This window comes from Sciurus vulgaris, assembly GCF_902686455.1.
Source record: "Sciurus vulgaris genome assembly, chromosome: 10".
NCBI classification, from domain to species: domain Eukaryota; kingdom Metazoa; phylum Chordata; class Mammalia; order Rodentia; family Sciuridae; genus Sciurus; species Sciurus vulgaris.
In genome coordinates this window covers 90,221,225-90,241,548 of record NC_136470.1, presented here as the reverse complement: position 1 = coordinate 90,241,548, position 20,324 = coordinate 90,221,225, and the positions used below count along the sequence as shown (strand labels likewise).

Sequence of the window (20,324 nt, the reverse complement as noted above, 5' to 3'; positions counted from 1 at the left end):
ATCTTGTAATTTAAGAAACCTGTGAACTCTTACAAAGTTGTCAAGAAAACTGCTTTTTAATTAAGCTTTTCAACTAAGCAAATCACTACACTTCATGACACCTAACACCAATGCAAAACAAAGAGAAACTATAATATGCCTTTTATTATATTTTTCTTTTTCCATTAATACATTCTATATTTTAGTTTTAGGAAGAACTGAGCAAAAAGTACAGAGGTTCTCATAAACTCTCCTCTCCTTTCCCATCCCTCAATTTCAACTTTTTCTTTTCTTTCTTTTTTTTTTTTTTTTGGTGATGCCTGTGGATCAAACCCAGTCTTGTGCAAGATAGGCAAGTGTTCTACCACTAAGCCACACCCCCAGCCCTGTTCTATTTTTAACATCTTAGTGTGGTATACTTTATGTAATCGATGAAGTAATATAAATCCATTTTTAGGTCTGTACTGTACATTAGGATTCACTCTGCTATTATACATTCAATGTTTTATGGTTTTCTTAAATAATTTATTTTGATTGTGGTTAAATACATGAAACATAAAATTTACCATTTTAACCTTTTAAAGTATACAGTTCATCAATGTTAACAACACTCATGCTTAGGTACAATCTCCAGAATTCTCTTCACCTTACAAAACAGAAATTCTTTAACCATTAAGCAATATTACACTTTTTTCTTACTTACTAGATAGTAAACAAAATTTTAAATATAGCATCTTCACATTATCTTTTTCTCAATTTTTCCTGTAACCTAAATTTCCAATTAAAATATCCAAGTTATAAAAATTTGTTTTTTCACCATAAATTTTTAAAAACTCAGCTTCAACATCAAAACTACATATTCACCCAAAACCATTTATTTTGTGCTCCTGTAAAAGGTAGAGTTATAACAAAGAAAAAGGTTCAGTTTCTTTACTTGGCATTAACAACTCAAGTTTAATATTATCAAAATACTGTGCTACATTTCTAAAGACCACAAAATAATTCTTTTAACACAAATTCTAAGACTTTAACAGATTTTTATTTGTGAGAAGGAAAAGCAGCAGCTAGAAAAAATAGCCTGTTAGCTGGTGGCTACAGATAAAGAGAAACCAACTCTAGATATCCCAGTTTATTTTGCCTGAAAAATGAGGATTTCCTGTAAGAATAAAATGTATCTTGGTTTGATCAATATGCATCATATACATGTACTGAAGTGTCACAATGCATCTTACAAAAATGCATGACTACTCCATGTGAATTAAAATTTTTAATTAAAAAAAATCCAACCTATATTGAACAATCAGAAAGGAGGTTTCATTAAAATTTTGATTAGATATTTTATAAATCTTTAATTAATTCAGTTGTTTATATTCTCTAATATAAATAAATGTCATACACTTATCCTTTCCTCTCTAGTTTTCAATCACTTCCTCAGTCTAATACCTACTCATAAAATCCATTTCTGAACACTTCCCTGCCCCCAATCCAAAATATAACAAAGGATTATTAGTACAAGAGTTCACATTAGGGCTCAGCAGAGTGCCTGCCTACTATGGGTAAGGTCCTGGGTTCAATCCCCAGCAAAACAAAACAAAAAATCATTTCCATCAATGGCCAAGTTATTTAACCTTCCTGTGCCTAAATTTCTTTATCTGCTAATTAAGGATAAAAAATGACTCAGGGGTACTCTAGTCCTGCATATCTGGCACTCAGTAGGTGACAAATTACTAAAGTAAAAAATAACTCATAAAATTATTAAACATTACATTTAACACGACAAACATCAGCAATGTGTAAACTATTTAGCACACTGCCAGGCACACCAAAGGCTCACAAATGGAAGTTACTGCTATCATCAAAATCTTCAGTAGGTTCATATTTCCCACATACTCCAATTTAAACCTTCTGTCCCATTTTCAAAAGAAGCCTGTGGTTATTTAGTTAGCCTTATTTGTGTCTCACCAATTAAATCTCCAAACAAGAATTCCCACTGAAATCAAACCACAGAAAAGCCAAGCTTATTTCTAAGGTCCTAGACCCTCATTCTTAACTATCCTTTCACTGGAATACATTTTATCTTCCCATGTCAAGTCAAATACCAAATCCTTGAGGAGTTCATATATACCACCTGCTCAGAAAGCATTTCCCAACCACTCCTGCTTTTATTCATTCCTCCCTTTCTCTAAAACCCTTACACCCAATTTATTTTGTATTATCTACTATACCTAAACTTTTTAGGTAATTTGTAAATTAAAGTATATCTTTTACTTTCATGTCTCCTAGCTGTCCCAAAAGCACAAGTATGGATATTACACTTAGTATAAATTGGTTGATCTAAATTATTAATGAGATTATGTGGTTGAGTGGTTAAGGTGATCTTCACTGTTAACAGTGTTTCCTGATAATACAATTATATATGTTAATCATTTTCTTTTTCATCTTTTCTTAGTTTTCAAATAAAAAGAAAAAAGTTAGGCTGGGAATATAGCTCAGTGGTAGAACACTGGCCTAGTATGTGCATGCCCTGAGTTCAATCCCAAACAAAACACACACACACACACACATACACACACACACACAAGTTATTGGGTATTCAATGACTCAGAAACCTTAATAATATATTTCTATAGGTCCTAAGATCCTAAAATGTCTTCTGGATCATGAATGAATAAAAGAATACATAAGTAAATGTCAGTGGAATTTTAACAATTATTTTCTATATAATTTTTATTTTTTAAAATATCAGTGGTTCATAATGATACTCTATTATCCAATGTGCACAGTATTTTCTAACTAAAAGTTCAGTTTCTCATTTTTTCCTAAAATTGGTATTTTCATAATGACTTTATGATCAAAACACATACCTGCCTATTACAAAAGTTATACTATCAATGTATTTAAATATATTTGAAACATCAAATATAACTTTAAAATATTCTTACCTAATCCTTTTTGTCCTGGATTCTTTGCAAAATTAAAAGTAAACTGGTAAAAATCCTTAAATCGTCCTGGTTCTTTCAATTCTTGTTCCATCTTGGGTATTTGGGCCTTTAGCTTTTCTATGCTGTCACATCTACATTATAAAATTAAGTTTATAAAGGTTAACTTTTTCACTATAAAGTTTAAGCTTTCACGTATTTATTCCTATGAGGGCTTATATTTCCTAAAACTTCTTTTTTAAAAAAATCAGAGAGTTGGAATTTCATCTTTTTACATGACATAAACAAGTACATAGTCCTCCGTTAGCCATGGGAGATACATTCGAAAACTCCCAGTGGATGGCCTGAAAGCTTGGACAATACCAAATCCTACATGTACTAACCTTTTTCCTATACATACAAACTCATGATAAAGCTTAACTTAAATATTAGGCATAATAAGAGATTAATAATAATAAAATAATATTACAAAAAAAGTTAAGTGATAATGGACTCTCGCTCTCAAAATATCTTGTACTTTTTCACTTAAAGGAAGCATTTACAACTTTCCTTTGGCATAAACAAATTGCTAGCATCACTACTCTTGTATTTTGGAAACGTTATTAAATAAAATAAGGGTGGCCTGAATATAAGCACTGGGATACTGATAGTGGATATGATAACTCGGACAGCTACTAAATGACTAACAGGAGTAGTATATACAATTGTGGATACACTGGACAAAGGGAAGACACATCCCAGGCAGGACAGGACGGCATGAGATTTTATCACACTACTTAGAATGATGCACAACTTAAAACTTATGAACTGTTTATTTCAAAAATTTTGCAATTAATGATTTGGGACCAGAATTGATCATCAGTCACAGAAACCTCAAAAAGCACATGGTGCAAGGGAACTCTCCTTAAATGGGATTAGCTGAGGTAAGAGGAGGTTTAGAGTGATGAAATGTTAGAAACAATTACTATTTTTAAAGGAAATGGGTTATTACTTTTAATCACATAATTCACTAACTATTAACACATTGACTTTTAGAAGTCAGTTTTGGTGACTAGGCAAGAATGTACAGCATTACAAAACACATTTTAAACCACACTAGACACTGCTTACATGGTAATTAAACATATGTTTACCTTTCAAACCAACTGGAAGCATGATCTCTTGCCTAGGTAAGGAAGCATTCCTTTTGAAAACTTGCTTCCTATTATACACAAAGTAAACCCCCTACCACCTCCTAATGAATTATCTCAAATCAATTATTTTTTTCTATACTGGCAAAACATTCAAATTTCAAAGAGCTGAAAAGGTTCAAGTACCAGTCTTAACTTCCTCATAACAGTTTTATGATAGGTATATTCCATTTCTTGAAGACTCCACAAATCAATCCACGTTTGGAATTCATCACATTTTATATGAATTCAGTTTCAAATGAAAAAGAAAAACATGATTTCTTTGACTCCAATGAAACCTGTACCTGGCACAGACAATTCCAGCAAGTTCAAGACAGGGCTGGCTTTAGCTATACAAAGGGTATTGACAAGTTATTAAATTTATTATATCTCAGATTTAAACCAACCCTTTTCTGCCCTACTTTGTAACAGTGAGTTACTAACTGTGAGACTTCATTTCTCTCACCAGCTTGCTCAACGTTAGGTTCTACCAAAAGAGGGCAATAAACGCCAGAAGAGGAAGAAGGAACTTTTACCCCAGCTTATTTTCTGCAGAGAGCAATGATTTCAGTGTGTGAAGAGGTTCCAGCAGTGTCTACCAGCAGTGAAAACTCTCACAGTTCTTCAATAAGTGGCCTCTAACCAGTTTTTTATCCACCAGAGTGGAAGCTTCATCACAGGCATCCTGTTCCTGCAGCAGCCACCCCCTCTCCCCTCAAGGTCTGAATCTCAGTCTTGCTGGTTATCTCTTCAGTTCCTAAATTCCTTCCTAGTTGGTTTACTTCACTCAGCCACAGGGGTGGTAACAAACATAATGACCTCTGTTACAGTCACAATTTTCTTTTACATAGTAAAACAGTTCATTACATTTTCCCTGGTCAAATTACTGATATGGTTTTTGTGTCTTGATTGAACCCTGCTAATTATGATGGCCCTCAAGCTCAAGAAACAGTGTGTCTGGGTTCAATTCTGATTCTAATATTTCCTAATTCTGAAATTTCTTTGAATCCTACTTTTCTCATCTCTAAAATAAAGTTTAAAAACATTACTACTCTCAACAAAGAAGTAGGTGAAGAAGTAGGTGAAGTACTTAGCACAGTTACTAAAAAAAAATAATATTCAATGTTAGCTATTATTTCAACCGTGGCCCATTGAAAACAGAAAGGGCAGCCATAATCTCAATAAGCAACTAGAGGTCCTAAGTAAAATCTCTACCTATAACTTTTCAATCTATCAAAAGACATTCAGTTAATCATCTGTCAAGGCATAAGTGAAACAAAAAGCAATTAGTAACTTCTAAGTTACCATCCAGTTTTTAAATTCTAGGATTTTGTCAATTCAGAGTTTACAGCGTCACACTAGGAAATAACTTACAAACTCACTCATTGCACTTTTCCATGTTACATATTAATATATATAATAAATTCAATACTAGTGAACCTCTCTTCGAAACAAATGATGAAAATATAATGCAAATAGAATAGGTGATAGTAAACACGTAACTCAGCAAGCCCAGAACACTGTTTAACATAGGAATCAGCCTGTTAGCCCATTTCTACTTAGACTAATGTTTGTCAGTAAAAATTTTAAATTTACATTTAAAAATTGATGACATAATTCAGTTCCCGAATCCTTACAGTACTATATCTAATTTTCTATGATGGTTCTATACTCACCCTAATTCTGTCATGCCATCCATGAACTCCTGTTTGGAGAACTCGCACTGTGTTGCTGCTCTGAACTTCCATGCAATGATCAACACACTAATGCTGGCTGGATCAAGTGCCAGGTCATCACAGAACTGCTGTATACCATCTATTCCAATTTTATTTTCATCTTGAGGATCTTTAAAAATAACAATGCAACATCAAATTAGTGCCATACTTTATTGTGCTATATTCCTAAAACTGAAAAAGGTAGTACTTTATTTTCTATTTTAAAACCAAAAGACATGAAGTAACATTACTCTGTTTTCTCAATATTTAAAGCCTTTAAGCTCCTCTAAATAGCATTATTAAGGTATACAGGAGAAATACATGTAGATGTGCACTTAATTTTCAAAAGTCTCACTAATCCATGTGGAAAATGGCCAATACCTGTAACTTTCAGAAAATCAGACATTCCTATGTATGGGCAAGGGATTCTATTCAGCATATCCATATTTTGCTTAAGCAGACATTCTGAATTAATAGTACTACACACAAAAATTCTTTTTTCTCTTATTGTTCATTTTATCACAACAATCACTTCTGAATACCAATAATATTCTTAATCTCAACAATACCAATGTCTATTGTTTAAAGGAAAAAATATTTACTTATCAGATGAAGCATGAGTTTTACATGTCATATTCCACTCTTAGAAATATTTGAAACTGTAACTGTACACATATTCTGCATAAACATAGAAGACACAGAAGGGATTCACACCAGGCTATTAAATATTGGTTACATCGGAAAAATAAGGAAAAGATAAACTATTAATTGTTCTTTTATTTACTCACCTATTACATGCTATTTAACTTTTCTCCCTTTGCAATGCTGAGGATCAAACCCAGGGCCTTGCACATGCTACCTAGTGCTAGTACTAGTGGTAGTACTCTACCACTGAGATCTATCCCTAGTCCTGTTTAACTTTTAAAGTACACATTACTTGTTAATTCTTTAAAAAGTTATTCTGTAAGTTTTCTTAAAATCTAGTTCAGCTGAGCGTTACAAAAATGAGGGGAAGAAGAAATGGTCCCTCATTTCTATTCCCAAATTGGACAATGGGAGAGGAAAAAGAGAAAAAAATAAAAAGCCAAGATGAGATTTTAGTGAAAAGAGGAAAATAATTCCTCCTGTCAGGTCTCTTAAATAATTCTAAGACCTGCAGAGTTCTACTGAACACACTCACCCAATTTATATTCTGTGTAGTATATGATTTCTCACAATAGGCCCATAATTTGGAAAACTGGTTCAGAATATTTAAAGTCACAAGCAAATACTCACCTTTGTATCTATTGTATAGTTGTTCTAACTTCTTCCTGTCCAATGATCCTTTTACACTCTCTCGTATATAAAGTTCAGGATTTTGGAAAAAATTATCTGTTGCAACATCTAACTTCCAGTCATTTTGAGAAAGACAACTTACTGCTGTTTTTTCACTAGATTGTGTGAAGATCATAAACTGACGAACTTTATCCTTCTGCGATGATTTCAACTTGTTCTATTAAAACCAGAAAATAAACTGAAACTCTTATGTAAAAATCACATAAGACTAAGTATTTCTATATGACTGACTAATCATTTTTAGTAGTATTTTTCCTCATAAAACACTAAACTTATTTATGATATATTGTTAATCAAAAAGACATTCTTTAAAATTCTGAAACATGAAATTTGGTATAGTTTTGGGAAAGACAGTTGTACACAAGCAGAAGAAGCTCAAGCACAGCATTTCTCCTTAAGTGGATCTTGAGCACATGCATAAAGGCTTTAGAAAGGAAATGCAGCAACTCAAAACCCTGATCAAGCACAGAGCTCCAAGGATAAATAAGGAGAGGTGGGAGAGAAGGTGACACTATCTAGCTAGTCAGGCAAATGACTCTGGGGAAAAATATGATTAACAGGTGTTTGTTAATCAGGTGTCTGTTATGGTGCCATGTTCCCTAGCACTGTGTGCCTTGTTTTGTCATGTTTAACAAATAGAAGAAAGTAATAGACATTTCTACATTTCTACTAGTGCCATTCAGGAATCATAAAATTGACGGCTAGAATTTCCTCATATTTTCACTCAAATAGGAAGCATCCTTCCCATTTTAATAGTTACTTTTTAATAGATTTTTTCTTCTGTTTTCCCTGAAGGAATCACCACTTTGCCTTAGCAAAGAGCCCAGCACAGGCTCTTATTCTCTCCAAACAGCCCTTATAATGCAAACATTTCACTTGCCCCATACTGACAGTTTCTTTTCTCATCTGACCTGAACCCAAAACAAAATGACCCAGCTCAAAAATACTGTTGGGGGGGCATGTTCTCCCTCCCCTTCCACCCAGGCTGGTACCCTGTACACCCTGTGCAACTTCAGCCTCCCCACTATTACTCTTGCCACAACGCGCGCGCGCACACACACACCCCCCCCCCCCAAGTCCCAGGTTCTTCTAGTGCTACTTAAGATAAGCAAAGGGGGGGGGGGGGGAAGTACTTGAGTAAGGCAAACATTAAGAGGTACTGTATAGTTTAAGCAACATATCTAAGAACCCCCAAATCTCTAATACAGCCCAAACATACAGATCACAAATTTTAATCCCTTGCCTGGATACATGACAAAGCACCCAGAAGGTTAAGGTATTTGTTCACAAAAAACACCCAGGTTTCTAGTAGGAAGGATATAAAAGCAAACAGTTTTCACAAATCCAAGTCTTAGTCATCATTTTATCCCCAGATCTGGGACTGAAACTATAGCTATGCATACTAGACAAGTGTTCTACTACTGAGCTAACATCTTGCCCCAGTAACCATTCCATAAACTACACTGCTTGCTGTATATATTTATAAAGTGTTTAAAAGTCTCAAGAAAGACCACCAAAGATATAAATATTTCTACCTATCACAGAGTAAAAATAAGACTATGCAAAATCCTATGAAAGTCAACCCTATCTCTTGCAATAGGAAATGTTTATGATCAGGAGTCTGATCTGTCAGCCATACTCCTCTCTCTGTAAATATGTTACTGTTTAGAATTACAGATTAAAATCTCAACCTTTGTTCTCTATTAAAATTAAAGACTATGAATTTACTAACGTCCTGCTACTTCACTAATAACTACAACCCCTGGACACCAGGTAAGTCATATCCCATTATATAACACAGCTTTCAAAGATCTTGGGTTCTTTCCCTTTTGAAAACTCATCCTTGAGATTTATTATTTAATTGACAATAAACTTATAATGAAATCAATGCCAAGGAAGATGATAATTTAAATTTTTGCAACTTAGTTGGCTGAAAATAGTCATTTCAATTTCAACTTATTACTGAAAATTATTTAAAACATATACCTTTCTCCCTTGAGTCATATGGTACACGTTTTAATCCTTCTCTAAAGAACAGAGAAGTACCTGAGGGTCACTGTGGTAGGAAATGGAGATAAACGTGGAAGTATACCAACACAATCCACATCCTGGAAATTACTTTTTAATTAAATCTGATATAACTCCTTGCATACTTTCCCCCCATTCTCCTACAACAATCGGGTTTATTTGAGGTTTTATCACATGGTATTAAACCCAGTGCTCTGTTCCCTAACATTTTAATTATCTTTTTTGAAGAGAAGTGAAAAACAGTTAAAGACGCTTCTATAGGTCAAAAAGAGCTGTTCACTGTTAATGACTTCCTAACAGAAAGCAAGATGTTAGAAAATCGGAAAATAAGGATAAAAAAAAATTCAAGTTCCAACGGTAGATTGCTGCCTGAGAACTGTTTGCTGGGCGCAGGATGATGGGGAAAGGTAGGCACTAAAATGGACATTACTGTATTTTGAGAATTTAGTACATCTAAACTTCCTGAAATGCTAACCTAGGAACTATTCAGAATTATATTTGTGGTTTTCTTAAGTAATTACTGATTTGATTTTAAATTGTGTTAATTTTCTAATTTGTGAAGTTTTGAAAGCTGTCTCCATTATTTTGTGGCAATTTTCTTTATTAATAAACTTGAAGAGAATTTTGCAAACCAGGAAAAAAAAAAAAAAGATTGTATAACCCACACAAATAATAAAATTAAACAAATGAATTATTTAATTTCAAGTCATATCTTATTTTTAAGCATATTTAATAAATAATGCATATGTAAATGAAAACTGGTTTGTGTGCAATTTCCTATATCTGTGGCAATATCAATATATTTTAAGAAAAAGGCCACAGTGACCCATTTCCAACACCATAAAGACTAATGGACGATACCTGGGAAAGAACTGATAGCATGGACTCCAGAAAGACCAAGGGTTACGGGCAATCCCATTCCTGCGAAGTCTGATAAGTACGCTCCACTTCTCTTACCATTTCTCTGTCTGCTTTCCCTGCCTAGAATAAATGTTAACACTAATTTTCATGCACCCAATTCTGTAGTATCAAAAGTAGATTACATATACTTGCCGCCTTCTCAAGTCTATTAAGGTGAACCATAAAACTCTCACACCTTTTACCAGATGCACAGGGCAAGGTGATTTTGACAGCACGGCATCAAAAGTTTAAATTTTATCAACTTGAGGAAGAGAAAAAAGGTGACTAACTGGAGAATTATCTTGGTGACTAACTAGAGAATTATCTTACGGGTAATGAGAGGGTGGACAAAAAACTGAGATGGAAGAAAAAGCAGATGGATTTTCTCTATTTCCACTACAAACCCAGTGGGGATCTTCCCAAGTACAAAAACATGTGATAACTATCATGATTCAGCACTCAAATGTAGTATATGCTGTTTAACACTTTTTTAAAACAAACAAACTAGAGTGATCATTAAATAAAATTAAGCATTACATACTCAGTACTCAGGTGTTAAAATTACCTACATATTATCTAGTTTTCAAGGAAATTCGAAAGTGTTAATTATGAAAACTGTAAAACAAGGTATACCTTGATTAAATTCTAGCAAAAAAAAGAAAAATGCTACATCTTGTACATAATGTTAATTCTACTTTTATCAATATAAGCAAAGTTAAAAATAGTACCATAATAATAATATGCACTTATTCGACCTTCCAAAATAAAAATGGTTGGATTATCATCACATTATTATCTTATACTTAAATCTAGTACATCTTCGTTTTTATTCTTTTTACTCAAGAAATTTAAGAATAACATTTAAAATAACAGTTTAGGGTTGGGGATGTAGTTCAGTGGTGGAGCAAATGTTCAGCATGCATGAAGCCCGGGTTCAATCCCCAGTACCAATGATAATAATAGTTCATCTGAAAAAAAATCAATCTAGTGCTTTGGATGTAGCCAAGTATATAGTCAAATAAAATTTACCACCAAATCTACGAAGTATTGTGAACAGAAGAATGGAGGCTTAGAAAGGCCCTATAGTTGTTTTTTTTTTTTTTTTTTTTTTAAGTAAACTTAATAAAGTCTTCCTACTCTAAATATGTCCCCCTAGGAAAAACAATTAACATGGAAAATGACTTTCTAGTAACTAATTCCTAACAATTCCAAAACAGAAATCATTTTAATAAGTAAGCAATATTTTTTAAAAGCAAAAAAACCAAGATCCATTTGATTATTTCTATTACCCTGAATTTTCATCTTCTCACCCTTCAATTTCAACTTCAGAAAGAGATACTCAGGTCTTTGCAGTTTTACAAGAATTACTTTTCAAATACAATTCTAATTATTTGATGATGAATATAGTTCATAAAAGTCAATGTTTTTAACAGTGAAACACTTCAATGATCATTCACAATTCTCAGGATAAGCTACATATGTTGACTCATTGTGATTATCGCATGGTTAACAATTTAACTTCACATGAAATTTACAAGAGCTGGTTTTAGTCTAGAAAAATCATACTTTTAATATATGATACATAGTATTCTGCAAATATAGCCAAATGTTACCAATATCTAAAAACACTCATCTACAAAAAAGGTCTTCCCACAGATTTATAGGTCTCACATCAAAAGTGTAGGAAAAATCTATTCAATTAATGAAACTACCCGCTCCTAGGAATACTTTTGTCTAGGGGGAAAGTTCTACTGCAGAAAAAGTCAGGCTAAGAATCTAAGTAGTAGCAGATCTTCTACTTTTGCCCTATACCTACACAAAGAGACAATATAACATCATCAGTTAAGAATACAAACGCTCAAACTGGCAGATTTTAATCTCACAGTGCCTCTTAATTGCTGTGTTGATTTGGGGAAAATTTCTTACTCTCTATGCCTTAATATCTTCCTCTATAAATAAGGTGTTACGGTTATATGAATTAACTGTAACTAGCACACAAATCCATAAAAAAGAAAATCCAGAGAAAAAAGTAAGTTTTTTTTAAAAAAATAAAGAAAAAATAATAACCATAGTCAGAAAACTAGAAGATAATATTTATCTGAGCTTCTACTGTGTGCTAGGCATTATGCTGGTATTTAATTATGAACCACCCTGCAAGGTGGTCGGTCTCACTGATCCCATTTTAAATAAGGAGGAACAAGCTTCAGAGCATAATTTAAACTCATCCAAAAAGTAGCAGAGCCAGGACTGAAATTCTCCTTCCAGTTTCAAAGAAAACTGTTTTTCCATTTATTCTACTGTCTTCATGTGAAACAGAAAACAAAAGGCAAAAGTGCAACCACTAACTTACGTGTGCACTGGGGGGGAGGGGGGGGCAGAAATTGTGAGCAGTATTTCTTCACCTTCTTTTATGGAAAAGTTAAATAACTGATCTTTCCCTTTTCAAATGTAAACAATTTGAATTCTCACTAAAAATTCCCCATTAAGCATTCTCCCACAACCTAACTAAAAAGCTAATTTGGGGATGGAAGGTCTATTAAGTGTTTTGTTGGGGGTGGTAGGGGTGAAGGTGATAAGATTATTTTAAAGACAACATAAAACAAGAAGAAAAATGTGTTTATGGTCCTGTTAGTCTATTTTTCAAAGATGGCCACAATCTATAGCTTTGGAGGAACAGGTTAAAAGAAAAAAAATCAGGAGTACTAAAAGTCAAGGTTTTCTTTTCCAATGAGAAGGCTTGAAACAGAAAATGCATACACATATGCAGACTATGGCCAGAAAATATAAGGAAATGTTTGCAATATCAAATGTTAAGCAAAAACAAGACCCTCACAGTATTTTTTCAAATTATTACCTTTATAATAATTACTTATGGTTAGGCATAAGCTGTTTATCATTCTTATACTTCCTGCACTATAACAGTAAAAATTAACTTTTAAGAGGCAGTATACTACTGATGAGTCAAATATGGAATAATACACTGTATTACAAACAATGAAATATAGTGATAATCCACCTAAAAATACTTCAGAAATATTTTTATACCTGTAAGATTCAAAGTGGTTCTGTAGACTTTTCCTCACATATTTTTTAATAGAGTATCCCATTGATGGAAATTTAAACAATTTTCTCACCACCCGACATAGTGAAATCCCACTTCAACCAAATTTGTTTTCCTCTCTACAAACATCTATTTCCAAAGAAAGTCAATTAACAAGAAAAGATTACTGAGGCAAAAAGAAAAAAACAAAAACCTCAAAGAGGTTAAATGAGGTTTTTAAAGTTCAGTAGGTACCTTATTACAATGGCTAGCACTCAACAATTAAGCAATTTTTTTCATAAAGAGAATAAATAGTCTCTGAAAAATGAAATCCAGCTGAGCAACGTGGTGCATGCATGTGATCCAGCTGCTGGAGGTTGAAGCAGGAGGATTGCAAGTTCATCTTCAGCAAAGAGGAGGTGCTAAGCAACTCAGTGAGACTCATATCTACATAAGAAACAAAACAGGGCTGGGGATGTGTTATGTGTTTTAGTGGTTGAGTGCCTGTGAGTAACACAAAAAAATCCATTCTAAGAATATCTACTCAATCTTAAATAGAAATACTAAGATCCTATTAATAATAAGCACTAAATATTTATTAAAATTAAAATACACTAATATAACAAGGAAATGGGCTTGTACTTCAGCAACTTATCTCTGTGGGCAGAAAAAAAAGCATTTAAAAGTAAGGTCTTTTAAATTTTTTATAATACAAAAAAGTGGCCAAATCATTCTCAGTGAATGATTATATACATTACATACACTAATTATATAAAACCAATTCAACAAAATGATGAAAGATGATTTTGGAGGCATTTTTTCCCTTGCATTTTTGATTCTATGGTATGAGACATACACCTAAAATGGCGAGGTAAACTAGATAGCCTGTTTCTGTCCACAAAGCACTGAATCATATTTGGAATTATTTCTCTCATCAAATGTCAAGGCTAATACTAATGCAACTTAAACATCACATACTGAAATTTAAAAGGGGGCTTTCCCCCAGATTTTCCTTATGCTTAATATATAAGACCATAATCAAAATAGCCATTTGACTCAAATGAGCTTTTAAAACTTAAAAAACAAAACACATGCTATTAATTTTACTTTCCAACTTTTTTACTGTATGCAAAAAAGTGCTGTAATTTTCATACACTAAATGTTAATTTCAGATCATTCGATTTGATGTGGAAACAACTGCTGCTATTCAATATAAGGGAGAAATCAGAGTGAAACAAATCAGACTCCACACCTGTACCCAAATGGTGCTTGCTAGGTTTAAAAGAAAGGAGTGGATGGGGGTTAGTGAGGAGATAAAGTGTGGAACCAGAGAGACCATGCTTCTAATCGGTGCTCTGCCACACGCTAGCTCTTAATCTACCTTGGTCAAATTATCTAGAACCACTACATTTACATTTCCAGATATGCTAAAAGACGGTAGTAATACTATTTCACAAATGGGAGTGGAGAATAGTTGTAAGCTGAGAAGCACACAGTATCTTTTCAACTGTCAATTTTCTTTTTTCCCCAAAGGCCCAGTTTTCTGCATATAGACATTAAACTACATAAAAACCACTGGAGTGTATTCAACAATCCATGAAAGAGGTTTTGGTGTGTTGTTTTTATTAACCATAGTGTGGGTAGGTAAACTTGATGACCAACTAGTTTTTATTGAACATTAGATAATCATAAATAGAATTCAAAACTGTATACACAAGCTGCCTGGTAAATAAAACTTTAATAAGGGTCTTGTCTTTTAAAGGTTGTTTTAAAAAATAATTATGATATTGTAATAGGACACTGTGATGACAGAAACAAAGACCCAGAATCCTTCAGTGACTTCCCATCTCTCTTGGAAGTAATAAGCCAATATCCTCACAATGCTCATCCTATTCCCACTTCCTCCATTCATACCTCATTTGCTCCATAAAGCTATACATTTACACACTGTGCTTCAGCCACACTGGTCTCACTACTCCTCAAAACTCTCTCCATCATATTTTTGCATGACTTATTCCCTCATCTCCCAGTGTACTCAAAGTTGAGGTCTTCAGTGGAATAGACACCATTTCGCAACCCCACTTCCACCACACCACAGCATTCCCAAACCCTTTTCCTAACACTGTTTTCACACAGTACTTAACACCTTCTAATACAGGGAAAAAGTTTAAACACTATGTTCATTATTGTCTTTTCCTGCTAAAAATGTAACCATCACCAGAGCAGGGATTTCTGTTCAGTGAATGTGTGTGTAACACACACACACACACATAAAAACATACAATCTCCTAAGTGCCTTGAAAAGTGTTTAGCACAGAGTGAACATTTAATAAACAAAGAAACTGATCAAGGCCCTCCTTTAATTTACTTGTGGATATGCACAGAAAAGCACAAGTTCTGAAGAGACAACCTAGAATAACTTACACATTTGGATTTATAAGTTCTGGTTTTTGTAGAAACCAGGATCTTAAATTTCAAAGTTCACACATTTATAAGAAGTCATTAAAAATACGGTATTTAATACCATACACCAATTGTTAATTTGAATTTTCTTACTTAACATACTAAAATACTAATGTTTCCCTTTGTTTAATATAATTTCAAATGCAATTTTCAGCCATATCTCTAGATTTCATGTAATTTAAAATATTTATTTAAATGTACCACAAATGGAGGAAATGGAGGCCAAGAGAAAACTTTTCAGTTCTGCAACAATCTTACAAATTTGAACTTAAAAACCTCCTTCAGCCTGAATTTCTTCTGTAAAAGTAGGGAGGAGTAAATGAAATGATTTTTGAGGCCATTTCAGGTCTAGAAATTCTGATGCTGAGTTTATAAAAACCTAACAGGTTACAATCTACACATTCACACATTTAAGAAAAATTATTACAATCATAAAATTATAACCTGGGTAGAACTTTAGAAATCATCAAATCCAATCCAGTCCTCTTACAAACGAATAAAAAAGCAACCAATTAGTTTTGAACCCTTTTTAGAAGCTTTTCAAAAATATTATATGGTCTTCTTTTGGGATTATTTTTTGGTGTATGTGGTAGGATGAGTAAGTTGACTTAAGTATTTCTTTCTTACAGAACATAGTTCAGATGTCCTATCATTTAAGTTTGCTCCAGAACTGATAATAATATGTACTGTAGAAGTGGGCTGCACTATTCACACCAAAAAATTAACATTGGCCCCAAAACTATCTAGACAGTTAAAAGTTTATAAAATACTTTATAAATTATTTATGGGCCCATGTTGAGTTTTTAAATTAACAAGAGCAAACCCAAGACAATCCTAGTAACATGAAGTTCAGCCACAGTGTTCTAAATTAATGGTATCTTGTCACCACCAGTATAATTACGACTTAAGGGTAAGTTTCAAAACTAGCAAATTTAATATTAACCAAAAAAAAAAAAAGAAAGAAAGAAACTTACAAGCTTCAACACAAGCTGAACTCTTATATGAACCACATCAATCCTGAATACCTGAACAAGTGACGATGATCATCAGATCCCTGAATTCTAAGGGGATGTGGCTGATCTGGAGACTATACTAAACTGCACATTTCAATGCTCTTAGTGTTTACCAGAGGATTGCACTTCATTACTTCAAGCTTGTTATACGCAACCAAATGCCAAGAGTCTGAAAACTCCTGGGAGTCTTACTTACTTATTTCTTAAATACTTAAGAAACTAGAAACTGTTCAGAGTCCCTGGTGGAACTCTGAATTTACACTGTACTATCAATCTAAACGTTAACCTGTACTTCATTGAAAAGTTTTCTAACAAACTGTAAAGTATTATGAAACTTAACCAAAGACTAGAAACCTTGAATATGTAGCAAACTAGACCAGTTATCCGTAAGGAAACCAAAATACTGACAAGTTGGGATGTTGGGGTTAGATAAAGTCCTTCAGCGAAAATAATCAACTAAAACCAAAGATACTGGGGCATTCCTTTAACACGGGGGTGCACATACACCCTCCTCCAAGAGGCCTTTATGTTCCCCGTGAGCAAAAGGACAATATCATTTTTACTATTCATACAGTAACCTGCAAGGAATTCCTCTCAAGCTCAGACTGTAAAATGCCAAACATCGCTTCTGAAAAACAAAGAGTGTCCAACAAAGTCAGATACGTAATTACCAAAGTAAACAACTTGACTATAAGGGTCTTTAAGCTTGGAAGACTTTTACCCCCTAAACGAAACTGTTTGACAAACTGTTTTTTAAAAATCACAAATGGTCCTTAACTGCTATAATAAAGCAATTACTCCTCCCACCCCAAGCAAATAAAATAGGTACTCCAAAGGCAGCAAGTCTGTTTTCCCTAATTCTATGAAATGAGAACAGGTTGCACTTCCGTACACCCCCTCCCCCAAGTTCAGCAATCTCCCTTGTTTTCAGTAGAGAGGTAAATATAACCTCCACCAACAGGCCAGTAAAACTCTTCTTTCCCAAAAGCATGGGACACATCGGGAAATGATGCAGAGGAAAAGGGCTGATACCCCGCCCCAAGCAAAACTGCCTGGGAGACCAGAGGGGTGCCGGAGCCGGGAGTGGAGGAGGGAGAGAAGAGCCGGCAAAGTCTTGCCTTCTCCGGGGCCGGGCGGAGAGGGAAGCCCGGTTCCGGGGCGGGGGGAGGCTCCTCACCCGGAACCCAGGACCCGGGACCCCCGTCCCCAGCCAGACACAATGGAGCCGGCGAGGGGGCCGGGCAGGGGCAGGGCCGTTGCCCCCTCCCCTCCCCCCGCCCCAACGCCTCCCCCACCCGCGCAGGGCCCGGGCAAGAGGCACCGGGGCCATTCCCTGCGCCCCAAACTCCCTGGGGCTCCCGACTAGGCCCGACTCCGCTCCGCCTCCTCGGCTCTCGCGTAGCGGCGGCGCCCGGGCGGGAAGGGGCGAAGGAGGAAGGGAGAGGCGGGTAAGAGAGCCCCCGCCCGGGAGCAGGACGGAGGCCGCGGGCCCAGGCTCGGGGCGGCGGGGTCGCCGCGGGGCAGGGGGCGGAGGGCGGCTGGGGCGGGGTGCGCGGCAGCGCCGGGCCGCAGCCGGCGGGGCGGGCGGGCGGCGGGCGGCCGCAGTGCCTCACCATGTTGGTGTCCTCCAGGCCTCTCCCCTCCTCCTCCGGCTCCGCAGCGAATGGACGGCGGCGGCGGCGGCGGCTCCTCTCACGGGCTCGCCGGGCTCCCGCTCATGCGCAGTGCGGAGCGGCCCCGGCGCGGCCCGAGGAGGCAGCCCCGGGCCTCAGGAGGCGGAGGGACGGGGGTGGGCGGCGGCGCCGAGCGCGGGGCTTCCCCGGGCGCGGGGGTCCCCGGGGCGGGGGGCGTGGGCGGGGGAGGAGAAGGAGGAGCGGGCGGCGCACGCCCTTCGCGCGCCGGCATCCTCCCGCCGCCCCTGCCGGTCTGCAGCGCGGCGGGGTGGGGGCGCCGAGGGACATCCCACCTCCGCTTCCTACGGGGCTCCTTCCGCCGTCGGACGGCGGCGGTCGTGTCTACACGGGCTCCAGAGGAGACAAGCGATGATCATTAACTTGCGAAGCTGGGAGCGACTGAAAGGAATGAATGAGGCACTCGATCCATCCCAAACCACCCCTCCCCATCAGTACAAAAAAAAAAAAAAGTGGAGGTAGAAGGAAATAGTGAAAACACCTCTGTCCTAGTGCCCCAACTCCCAGTTCCAGTATCTGGACTGCATCAAGTTCCCCCACGTGAACATGCCGGACGAGATCTTAATCTAGCTCTTTAGGGTGGGATAGTCTCTTCCCAGATGGAAGGGTCCACAGGAAGAACCTTGGGATAGCCCTAGAGTTCTTCGGGAGGACTGGGCAGTTGAGGCCACGCGCCAGCCACCGAAGCACAGTTGCAATATCAGGGCCTGCCGAATGCTTGCTCAAAAGTCTCCTCAGTTCAGCCTTTCCAGGGTAAGTTTTGGAAATATTAAGGGATTTTTTTTTTTTTTTTTTTTTTTTTTTTTTTTTTTTTGCTGAAGGTAGATGGCACCTGGTGGACAGTCCAAACATGACCTACCATGGGTTCTAAGTCTGTTGGGACTGAGGAGCACCAGGATTCTGAGCTGGGGATCAAGTGAACAAACATGTGGTGCAAGGACTATAACACTCCCTTAGAGTGCTCCCTGCCCTTACCTCCCTGTATTACCCTAATGGAGAGAAGTCACCTTCCCATACAAGGGAAGGTAATAAGAAAGTTAATATAGCAGCCCTACTCATAAAATCACATCTAAGACTGGGGCAAGAGTTTATGTATGTTTCATAACAAGACCAACTGGAGTAGACCTGTTGTCATCACCAAAACTGCCCCCTGCGCCACCCCAACGTATCAGATCCCCCATATCTTAACAACTCTGAACTGCTTATCAAATCAACTCCTTTTTTTGGTAGGTAACTTCTTAGGGCTTCCTAACACTTCCTGGAAGCAGCCGTGTAGTAAGAATCCCCTGGGCTCCCACCAAGACAGATCTCTGCCCCCTGCAGACCATTCCTTCCTTAATTCCACCAACATTTAGTGTGTACATACTAATGTAAGCGTCTTGCTAAGCTCTGGGAAGATAGTCTTCCAAAGACAGGCCAGATCTGCCTCATGCAGCAAGCCTGAGAAAGGATCCCATCCATGGGTGATCTCCAGGAATTCATCTGGCAACATAAAATATTAGGTTGACCTAAAACATTAACTAACATCTAGGGTCTCAACAAAGAGAATTCAACTGTATCTCTTGCCCAGCTGTGCTCTATCTACTTCACTGATGTATAATAGCTTGTGGGTTTTGTTAAGCTGGTTTTTCCAAATTGCCCATGGCAAAGGACAGTTTTGAGTTCTCATTCTACTTGACCTCTCTCCTACATTTTAAGGCTTCCTTTTTGAATTTCCATCACTTTCCAGGACTCCATTTTCTACATTCCTCCTTTCCTCTGTGGCCACTGTCCTTTATTGGCTGTACTCTTTGGCTTTTAAATGTTAGGCTTTCCAGAATCATCCCTAATCTCTTCCTGTACAAAAACTGTGTCATGTTCTCACATTCCTACAATGGCTAGTACTGCCCATATCTCAAGGAGCCTCATTTCCCCTACTTCCAGCTCCTAAGCAACAGACCTGAACACTAACACTGCTCATTCCACAGGCCCCCTCAAGCTCAACAAATCCAAAATCATATCCCTCAACCCTCTTTCCTCTGGTCTTTTTACCAGATCATCCAATTTAGAAAT

General features: G+C 36.7%; 1 protein-coding gene across 1 annotated transcript in view; it reads right to left on the bottom strand.

Moving 5' to 3' along the window:
• Positions 1–18,328, bottom strand: part of DCUN1D1 (defective in cullin neddylation 1 domain containing 1) — a 38,660-nt gene extending 20,332 nt beyond the window's left edge. The window contains exons 1-4 of the mRNA XM_079155756.1: positions 18,195–18,328; positions 7,078–7,294; positions 5,764–5,932; positions 2,922–3,052 (exon numbers count right to left, since the gene is read on the bottom strand). Coding sequence (XP_079011882.1) covers positions 2,922–3,052; positions 5,764–5,932; positions 7,078–7,294; positions 18,195–18,197 — 520 coding nt within the window. The 5' untranslated portion in view covers positions 18,198–18,328. The remainder of the gene's footprint in view (positions 1–2,921; positions 3,053–5,763; positions 5,933–7,077; positions 7,295–18,194) is intronic.
• Between the last annotated feature and the right edge of the window lie 1,996 nt (positions 18,329–20,324).